Source organism: Amblyomma americanum, chromosome 4, assembly GCF_052857255.1.
Source record: "Amblyomma americanum isolate KBUSLIRL-KWMA chromosome 4, ASM5285725v1, whole genome shotgun sequence".
Lineage (NCBI taxonomy): Eukaryota > Metazoa > Arthropoda > Arachnida > Ixodida > Ixodidae > Amblyomma > Amblyomma americanum.
This window is the reverse complement of record NC_135500.1, coordinates 9,309,213-9,319,959: the sequence shown is the minus strand read 5'-3', so window position 1 is coordinate 9,319,959 and position 10,747 is coordinate 9,309,213. Positions and strand designations below refer to the sequence as shown.

The 10,747-nt window shown below is 42.7% G+C and overlaps 1 protein-coding gene across 1 annotated transcript in view; it reads right to left on the bottom strand.

Moving 5' to 3' along the window:
- Window positions 1-214: 214 nt before the first annotated feature.
- Window positions 215-10,747, bottom strand: part of LOC144127733 (transient receptor potential cation channel subfamily M member-like 2) — a 547,241-nt gene continuing 536,708 nt past the window's right edge. The window contains exon 13 of the mRNA XM_077660634.1: window positions 215-319. Coding sequence (XP_077516760.1) covers window positions 215-319 — 105 coding nt within the window. The remainder of the gene's footprint in view (window positions 320-10,747) is intronic.

Below are 10,747 nucleotides of genomic sequence, written 5' to 3'. Positions count from 1 at the left end.
ACACTAAAATTCACGCTGTCGCGTCATGCCCTTAAAGCGGGGCTTACGTGTCCACTCCGATTTTTCAAACTCTCAGACGACACAAATTATCAACTTTTTCGCCACGCAGTTACTTACACGTTATCCGTGACGTTCCGTGAGAGGCTGTAGTCCTTGTCGCATTCTTCTTCTGTAGAGAAAATCATGCCATGGTATAAAATCTTGCATTGAACACTCATTTGGTTAAACCCTTACCTTCGCCGTATTCCATTTGGTGCGGATCACTCCTGAATCGTACCCATATATACATGGGGAGAGCAGTAAATGCGCACAGAATCACCTGTGTAGTAAAAAGCAGTGCTGAGTTTCTCCCAGAAATTTTAGAGCAATACCCAGAGTACGTTGTTTTTATATTTCACGGGTAATTTTTGTAAAATCGACAGCTGCACAGTTTGACTGGTAATCCATAGCCAACTAATTAGTTTGCACTGTTTCGGAGTTGCTCCTTACAATGCGCCTAGTGAATAAGGCGACAACAGTAATCAACATCACTCTTGGAATCCTGTCCAAGCCACACAATGGACCGGCCCAATGTTCGAGGCGCGTTAATGAAGTTCGGCGCTACCTTGGACCAGCGTTCACTTTGTTGCCCCAATGTTAGCAGTGCCGCTTTATGACACCTACAATGATGGCCCTACTGGTACACTGTTATTTCTATATTTGGCAATGCCGCTCCATTACGCCCCAAACGATGGCCGTAATTACCCCATGTTGTCCCAATATTGAAGTTTTTTCATCCCTTTTTTTTGAAGTTTTGAAGTTTTTTCATCCACGTGAAAGGTGCAAAATTATAGCTCAATTTCAGGCATAGCCTGACAAGGGACCTTGCTTCCTCCAGCAGGCACAGCAAACAGGATGCATACGTACACAAAGGTTACAATAATAAAGCTCCTATATAATAAACTGATATTTACAAAGACATCTTTCATAAAAATCAACATCACAGGAAAGCAGGTAGTACTAGGAACAAAACTACGAAACTATGCAACTGCATAAGCAACGTACAAATAACGATACAGTTAGACATTCCTTAATACTTTTCTAGCAACCACTTTCTCAGTGAGCTATTATATACGCGATCTGAAATAATGCTATTTCGTAATTTGCACAGCAGAACAGGGACGCGGTAATTTATAAGTTGCATGCCATAATTACTACACATTCTTGGTGTTTTAAAGTATACTAGTGCTAGCTGTGCCGACTGAGCGACTGGAACATGGTGTTCTCATATTGTTCGTTATGTTTTATGTATTTTGCTCGCCTAGAATAGCACATTTGATAAACTTTACAGGTCTTTCATTCACGTTAAGGATGTTTAAGGAACACGGGAAGCGTTCAGAAATATTGGGCTGGACATCTCTACTTTTGAAAAATTCTCAATATCTTTTTTCTCAAACACCGTTGAGCTGGGGCAGTTTTTCACACGAGGTTTTCCAATCTTGGGTGAAGTATGACATTCTTGAATGAAATGACGTGTAATATAAAATTTTCTTTAACCAAAGAGTTATCAAACAACGAAGTTTCAAGAGGCACCCGGCAACTTCACTGACTGAGCCGCCGCGGTGGTCAGTGGTTATGGCGCTCAGCTGCTGACCCGAAAGACGAGAGCTCGATCCCGGGCGGCGGTCGAAATTTGATGGAGGCAAAATTCTAGAGGCTCGTGTGTTGTGCGATGTCATTGCACGCTAAAAAAACGCCAGGTGGTTGAAATTTCAGGCGCCCTTCACTACGGAGTTTTTCATACCCTGAGTAGCTTTGGGACGTTAAGGTTCGCCGTACGAACGTTTTTGAGCGGCTTTTTCCCCCGAGCGGACGGGCGGCTCCGTCCCGTCCAGCGAACGAATGGAAAGTTGGTCAAATTCAACTTTCAAGCCGATGAGCGGGTCCGGCCAGCGACCGAACTGCAGCTATTGGTTGCTTTTTCCGTGACGTCAGCGACATCTCAATCCCCTCCGCCTGGCTTCTGCCGGGGCAAGATGGCCGTCCGTCAATTGAACTGGGGAGCGAGGCCTGGGCAGTGGCAGCTATGTCGCAAAGCATATTATATTGGCCTCCTGCTGATGTTACGAGTGTTCAGAGCGACTGCGAACTTCTCCGCGTGCAGCAGTGGCGAGCGACAGTTTCACTAGCTGAATTCTGTATTCATCTACGCTGGCGGAGTTTACAGAGCGCCTTTTCGAACCGACGCAATACCTACGCGTTGGCGGCGTCACTAAGTGTTTATATAGAGCTGTTTGTGGTGTTTTTTTTATTTGATTTATTGATCTTTGTTGCTTTACAATTGTACGCAAACACTGCTCGGACCCATAGCCAACGGCTAGTAACGGGTCCAATAGAGAAATGTATACAAGCATGCAGGCAACAATATACCAAAATAAAGTAAGCAAGTTAGTAAAAAAAAAAGGCTATACATCACTCTCAACACTTGTAAGAGTATCAACAAAAGAAACACATATATTACAGATTATATAAACTAAAAACTTACAGATCAAACAAAACGCATAGAACTTACACAAAAATTAAGGCATCACAAAAAGCTAGAGGAAAATAGTTGTTAACTATTTACAAAACATCACAAGGGTACAACACACTAGAGGAGGATAAAATGATTTCAGTGCACACTTTTTAATCACAAAACACTTTTAGAATGGACGCAAATTTATAAATCTATAAATAAATCAAGGTATCAGGTTTCTGCAACATGCAAATAATATCAGACGACTAGAAAAAAAAAAGAATGAAAGTATGAATTCAAAGTGTGTCATTCTTTATAAGATAATAATTTTTTATTCTAATGGAAAAGTTGTAGGCAGTCTTTAGGTCATGTGGTAGATTATTCCAAATTTTTGCGCCCGTGAACTCTAGGAGACGCTCTCCATATACATTTCTTTTCACTGGCAAATTAAAATTGCCGTACGTGCGGCTCCGTGTTGAAAGTGGCGGGATGTTAAAGATTGATATATCAAACGGAAGGTTGTTTGTTGCTATTTTATAAACACATTCAGCAGTTCTTTTCTCACAAAGTAAATTGAGTGGTAAGACGCGTAGTTTAGTAAATAGTGCCTTACTGTGTGCAGTGTAACTAGAAAATGAAATTATTCTAAGTGCTCTTTTTTGTAACTTTTTAATAGGCTCTAGGTATGTACTATACGTCCAGCCCCACGACTCGATGCAATATGAAAGGTGAGTATGTATTAATGTGAAGTATAGGACGCGCAGGATATTGGTATCAAAGTATTCGCGCGTCTGGAGAAGAGCATAACAACCGGATGCCATCTTAGTGCAAGTCGCCTCAATATGATGTTGCCAGTGTAAATGTTTATCCAGTGTGACTCCAAGGTAAGTAAAAGTATTTGTTGACTCAAGCTGGGTCTGGTTAATAGTTAATGTAATATCACTTGAAAGAATTGATTTTCCTTTGAGTGGAACAGTATGTATTTAGTTTTCTTAGCATTGATTGTTAATTTGTTTGTGAGAAACCAGTCGGAGATTTTTTCCAGTTCTGTATTTGCTATGTTTTCAAGTTCGACCGTATGATGAGCAATAACAACAATGGCAGTGTCATCAGCATACATGATGGCTTTGGATGAAGTTAATACTTCGGGCAGATCATTTACGTACAGTAAAAAGAGCAGCGGACCAAGAGTAGACCCCTGTGGCACCCCTGTGAGTAGGCGCTGAATGGATGACGATAAAGATTTCATTGAAACAATTTGTTGGCGGTTTGTGAGGTAGCTAGAGAAAAAGTCAAGCACCTTATCGCGAAGTCCATATATTTTTAGTTTATTTAGCATAATGTCATGGTTAACTGTGTCGAAGGCTTTTTTAATGTCCAGAAATATAACTGCTGCGAGTCTGTTATTGTGTAAAGCATCATTAATTGCCTGGGTAAGAGTCATGACTGCTGAGCTGGTGGAGTACTGAGGGCGAAATCCGTGCTGCTCTGGGCATATTATGTTATATTTCTGAAGAAACTGATGAATACGTTTGTTAAGAATTTTTTCGAATATGGTATTAATAACACTAAGTACAGAGATAGGTCTGTAACTGGAAGGGTCAGAGGAGTCGCCGTCCTTGAATACAGGAGTAACACGTGCTGTCTTTAGGGATGATGGGTATGTGCTGTTGAGTATTGAATGGTTGAATAAATGGCATAATATGGGTCCTAGAACATCAATATTTTCTTTAATTACCTTCACAGGAATGCCATCGTAGCCTGCCGCCTTGTTTGTAACTAAATCCATAACAACACACATCACTTCAGTTAATTCGACATCGTACAGAAAGAAAGAGTTTAAAACTGGCCGCGGAAGATCACTGCTAGTACTTATATCAGGAAGTTTCGATGCTAGATCAGGGCCAACTTTGGTGAAAAATGTATTAAAGTCTTCTACTGTCTGCTCAGTTATATTGGAGGGAAGTACAGAAAGTTTTTTAAAGTTATGTGTCGCCTCATTTACAATTTGCCACATTTCCTTTGAATTCCCAGTGGCGGCTTTAATTCGGCGTGCAAAATATTCCTTTTTGCGGGCTCTCATTAACGACACTGATTTATTACGTGCGCATTTGAACTGGTACAAGTAGTACTGGTTACTTCTATGATGTAGCCATTTGTGATACCAATAGTCCTTCTTCTTTAATACGTTCAAAATTTCTTCTGTCATCCACGGACAAATTGGCTTGTAACGCCTCGAGGCTGTTGTACTTCGGCTACTGTTTTTTATTAGATCCACAAGGGTTGTAATCAGGTTAGAGAATTTTATATTGACATCTTCATGATAGATTAGGTCAGTATTGAGTAATAACAACTTTTTGCGGAATGATTCATAATCTAGCTTAATGTCAGTTCTCGATTTATTCTCTTTTATTGCAGGAGGTGTGTGATCCGAAATTGGGGTTTGATATGCACCTGCGTGTGCGCCTGTGTCAATATTTGTCAGTGCATGATCGATAGATGTTGCCGAAAAAGTGGTTATACGCGTCGGAGAATTAATCAAATTGCGAAAGTTGTATGACTGAAGTAGATATGTATAATCCATGGTGTTCCTAGAAAGTGTGTCAATATTAACGTCCCCAACGATTATAACTTCATTTTTGTAGTTCTTGGCTAAAGATGACAAGATTATTTCCAAATTGTCAAAAAACATGGTAAGACTTGAGCTCGGGGGTCGGTAAACTACGCCCACTACTAGTCCCCATTCAAGTTTCAGAAATAGTGCTTCAAGTTCGGGCGAACAAGATGAAACTGATGATAAGATAGTGTAATGCAGGCTATCTGTAACAAACATCGCCACACCGCCACCACGAAACTGCGAGTTCCGTGGTTGTGATAATGTCGTGTAACCAGGAATTGTTATATTTTCGTTCTTTTTCAGCCACGTTTCCGTGGTCGCTATGATTTCAAAAGACTTCCCCTGCTCAACGATAAACGAAAGCAGGGGGCTCAGGTTTTTGTTCAGACTGCGAACATTACTATGAAGTATGGATATGTTTGTTCTGGAAGCCATTATGAGCTCAAGTAAGGGTTATTATCGCTTTGTGCTTGTGTCCCTTGGGCCCGGGTTATTCTTTCTAGATCTGCTTCGCAGGTCACATGAACCACCTTCGATTTTTCTGCTTTCCTCATTAATATTTTTCCTTCAGACACCCAAGCAAACTTCCAGCCGACATCGCGTTTGGTTTGGATTGCTTTCCCCAAAAGTATCTTATTTTCTGGGCACAAGTGTTCATTGACGAATATAGGATCAGTTCCTTCAAACCCAAGCATTGATACGTTTAGTCGTGACTTTTTCGCAGCAGCAAGGAATTTGTCTCGGTTGGTCCTTGAGGCAAACCGTACAATCACATTTGGTGGTCCTTTAGCCTTAGTAGCTACACGATGTGCAACCTCGATGGCATGGCTGGGTAGTTCTGTAGACAAGCATGAAGCGACTGTTTCAACAACCTTGTTAAGGTCCTCACTGTCAGCAACAGGTATGCCCTTCAGTTCGAGGTTGTTATTCCTACTGTACTGCTTTAGTTCAATTAGTTGCAAGCGTTCCTAAATCCTGCGAGGATCATCGCGGATTGCGGCGAGTAGCAGCTGCTCAGGGTGATTTTCTGTGCGTGCATGAGCTGTATAGCACAGTGACAAGTATGCGCGTAGTGAACTTGATTGCGATCAGAGCGAGGTCTTTTACTTCAATGCAGCGAAATGTGCACCTGCGAAAGCTCACGACAGACGCCGTGCTTTCCTAATGCTGAAATGATCGTGACGCTGTGCAGCTAATCGCATTCGTTGCGATGGTTGCAGTGATCGCGACCGAAGCGACGACTCGGCATTGTTTCTGCTATATATCCATTACCACCTTGAGCGCGAAGTGCTCGAGGGCTGCCATGTCTGCGACGGGACACGATCTTGGCTGCAAGGCCGTCGGACTGTTTTCTGCGGCGACAAAAGCAACGCCGCCATCCTTCTGCGCCTTGGTGCTCCATTCAGAACATTTTGTGATGATGGGTGCTCGGGTTGCGAGTGGCCGGCGGCACTGTGTAACTTGTGTGGAAACATCGGTGTGCAGTGCAGATGCATCTTCTGGAGCATCATTTCTTTTTATTTCCTGCCGGCTGTGCGGACATTTGTCTGCAATAAATATTTCCGTGATGATTGGGTCACTGAACACTTCCTCTAGCCATAAAAAAAAACTGTGGCAGCAGCTTATGGGATCAAAACTGTCCACAGAGAAAGTTGGAAAGTTGGCTTGATGAATATATATATATATATATATATATATATATATATATATATATATATATATATATATATATATATATATATATATATATAAGGAAAATCTTTTCCATTGCTTTTTCTCCTTTTGCTTTGATAAATGCTTGGCAATATGAAGTTGAAGTGGAATCTCGGTTTCCATTGAAATCAGAAAAATGCGGTGATCTTGAAGCCCCTCATGGGCCATGACACTTTTTGTTGTTGATTTTGCTCACGTTCCCATTCGATCGGGAGACCAGCGGTACGAAAGTGGATGATGTGTGCGCAATGCTATCGCTGCAGAGCAGCTCGTGAACTTGGCTTTATTGGCGTTAAGCGGTTGTTCAGCAGCCCTCCCTGGTACAGCCGCACCAGTTTGTTTAACAACACATTTTCGAAGCACTGAGAAGGAGACGGATGCACATGCACACGCCTATCTGTTACCTTCATTTGCCTGTGCCTGCTCGCTACGGACATGATTACTTGTCTGCTGAGTAACGGCGATGGTGAGCACGATCAGCTGTGTGTCGGCGGTGTAGAGCGCTTCCCAGATTTCTTTAATCCTCCTTACGTTTTACACTCACAAAAATTTATTTGCTGACATATAGATGTATATTTTGACCTTCCTCAGTGATCGGCTAGGTTTACTGGCCCACTTATCTATTCACATTTGTGTGGTCACGACAGCAACATTCCGCCACGCATTCAAAGCTACATTAACAAGGCTTTTTTCAGTTCTTCGAAATGTGCTAAGCACTGTTGCATGGTGGTTGGCTCTGCAATACCGACGTTGATCTGTTAGCGTTTCCACTCTGCACATTATTGGGACAAGAACACATGCGACAATGGGCCGTACCCATTTTCACTCTGTCCACAACCTGATCAGCAAGTTTCCATGTTAACAAAGCGTAAGTGCATTGAAAAAAGTTTTCCGCAGAACCACTCTCAATAGTTTCAGTCCATATTAACGAGGCCTGTACTAATGAGTACTGGCTATATAAATGAAATTATGGTTAATTGTTTAACTCTGATGAGGAGAGAAGCAATTTGTGTTATTTTGACTACGCGACTAAAGAAGTACATTTATTTCGCCAATTATGAAGATGACTAGAAGGATGTGTTGTATGGCACACCAGTTTGTTTGTTGAAGAACAGCGACTGGCTTTACCTAACACCAGCTTAAACAGGAGACTGCAAAATGGGCCCTGTAGAGCTGGTAAAGATATGTTAAGAACAAAGATGACGAAAAACAACACCACTGCACATATATGCCATTCTTGCTCCTTTGCCCTCGTCCCTTAGCGCAGTTTCAACATGCCAGCTTACCACCAGTTCACCCACCAGTACACTCGTATCAAGTTTTATGAACTTTGTACCAAGCATCAACAGGACAGGAAGCACGGTGTACGCATATTTATTGCATACTGTGCAGATAACTTCCTGCCTCATCAAAGCTTGGCCACTCTATGTTTCTTACTCATCACTACCCAGCCCCTATGGATCTATTAATGCCATTGCTGTGTGCTGCAAATCACCAAACACATTTTGTACTCTTGCCCTGCTAGATTGTTTTGGCCCATTAACGCGTATCATCGAAACTGGCCACTTTTAGAAAACATTCCTGCAATAGCCAACTTACTCTTGTTCTTCACGACATGCAACCTGACTGCAATATCCCCCTCGATGCTTCTTGGCTTTGAAAAAGCATGTGATTCGCTTTTTTATTTATGGATTTTTTTCGAACTTGAACTTGTACCCAATAGCTCTAAACTGAATCCAAGCTTAAACAACAAGCCGTCGGCAGATTTCCCTTGCCAATTCTTTTGCATCCCACCTTTTCCTGCAATCTTGGACGTAGCCCAAAGCATTGCCCTTGGTCCCCAAGCTTTTCATTACCTACATTATGAGTTTCCCTTCAGCGTTTTGTTACATGACTTCATTGATGGGTATATGAGGTCTGCCATCTTGTAATAAATACCCGTGTTTCAGTTCTCCAAAACATTTTGCATGCTCTTGAATGAGCTGTTTGCTAAAATTACTAAGAATGGGCTAATATTTTTTTATTGTCAGCAAAACTACATTTTGCCTACTGATAAGGTCTTACAGATAAATGTATACTCATTGTATACTGGTTCAAACACTGAGCCATTCACATGGCTCGCAATGTAGCATGGTCTCACCTCATAATCCTTATACGCCCACCCACCACCTAGGGTGTTTATACCATAAAATGTACTTAGGATCGCATCTTCCAAGTTAATTGCGTTCAGATCCCCTGTGTGGCATCACCTTGGATGTTCTAAGGGCACATGTCACGAACTTAACTAAGATCCTAGATTGAGTTCAGACCTGAGCTCTTGTTTTATTTTCTGAGACTTTTGTTGAAGCTCCAGTGTCACAGCACAAAACATGAATCTACAATTTTCTTCATGTCGTGCAGAAAATTCAGGATTTTTTCTAACTCTTGTCACAGATCTCCCCGGAGAACACTCCGACCGAAACCATAGACTAGGCCACAGGTGTACCCACACAGACGCACATTTCATACACCCCACGTGACACGAACGCTAGCACACAAAACTAACAAAAAACTAACACAAAACACAAAGACTATCAATGCACGCGACCCGGGAACACTGCTACTGGCGTCTACTGTTAGCGTTCTACTGTTAGCGGTCGGTTTCCGTGCTCACGGTTGGTTCGGTGCAAATGCGATGTTGCATGGGTCCAGTAGCCGGTTTCGAGATGGCGTTCGACGTGCAGAGGCTGGCGTCGCTGGCTGCGTCGTACAAGATCCAGGTCCAAACGCCAGTGGAGGTGATGCCGGTGTTGTTGGCGTTGGGGGGGCCACCCGGATGGGTGTCAAAACTGCTAGAGGCGCCCCTGGCCGTACAGGTGGTAGCGTCCTCAGTTAACTCACCGGAACGGGCTCAGGAACAGCAGGAAGTCCACGAAGCGAAGCCGTAGAACGTGAGCTCAACGGATCAGCAGCCGGCGTCGCTCTCTTCAACCGAAGCGTCCCTGCCCCGCCGGAGCCTCTGCTTCTCTGCTCTTCCCCCCCTTGCCTTGCTCTCCGTCGCTCTTTTATAGCCTTGGCGTTAGTCCACGTAATCCTTGTCGTCGTCTTCTGCTTCTTGTCTTCTCCACCAATAATCTCTTCCCACCTCACTGAATACTTATTCTTCATCTTCTTTAGTCTTCGGTTAATCCACGTCATCCTTTCGCCATCCTCTTCTTCTTCTTCAAACCTCTTTCCTTCATACTTTTATTTCAGACTCTCTATTATACGTGACAAGGGCCCCCTCTCTCAAGAGTTTTTGCGTGGAAAACTGCTCACATCATCCTTATCTTCAAGCCTTCCAGCCAACCGACTATCTTCTGTGGCGATTCTGGACCCAGCACACAACACACCACAGATGTCCAGCACACACCAAAAGCACATCATTAACACAGCACACCAAATTGCACTTACGTAATAACACATCTCCTGCCGTTGTCCGTGCGGTGTCCTCAATACACTTGTTAATGTACACAACACACTCTCTTGTATAATCACATAACAGTAACAACAGCAACAACCACAACAACAAGATACATTCCAGAGATGCCTAGCACGACAACAACAACCAGATACATCCTAGAGATACATAGAGCTGTTCAGTAGGCTCTTCTCATGAAGTCCGCTCCCACGTTGTCTCTGCCTTTAATATATTCCACCTGAAATGAGTATTCTTGCAAGGCCAAACTCTACCTCATGACTTTCCTATTGTTAATTTTGGTCTTGGTTAAGTATTCAAGCGGCTGATGATCCGTTTATATTCTGAAATGTCTCCCATAAAGATAAATGTGAAATTTCTTTATCGCCCACACCACCGCCAAACATTCCTTTTCAACAGTGGGCTATTTGCGTTGATTATGCGATAATCTCTTCCTTGCAAAAAATACCGGGTGTAGCATAGGATT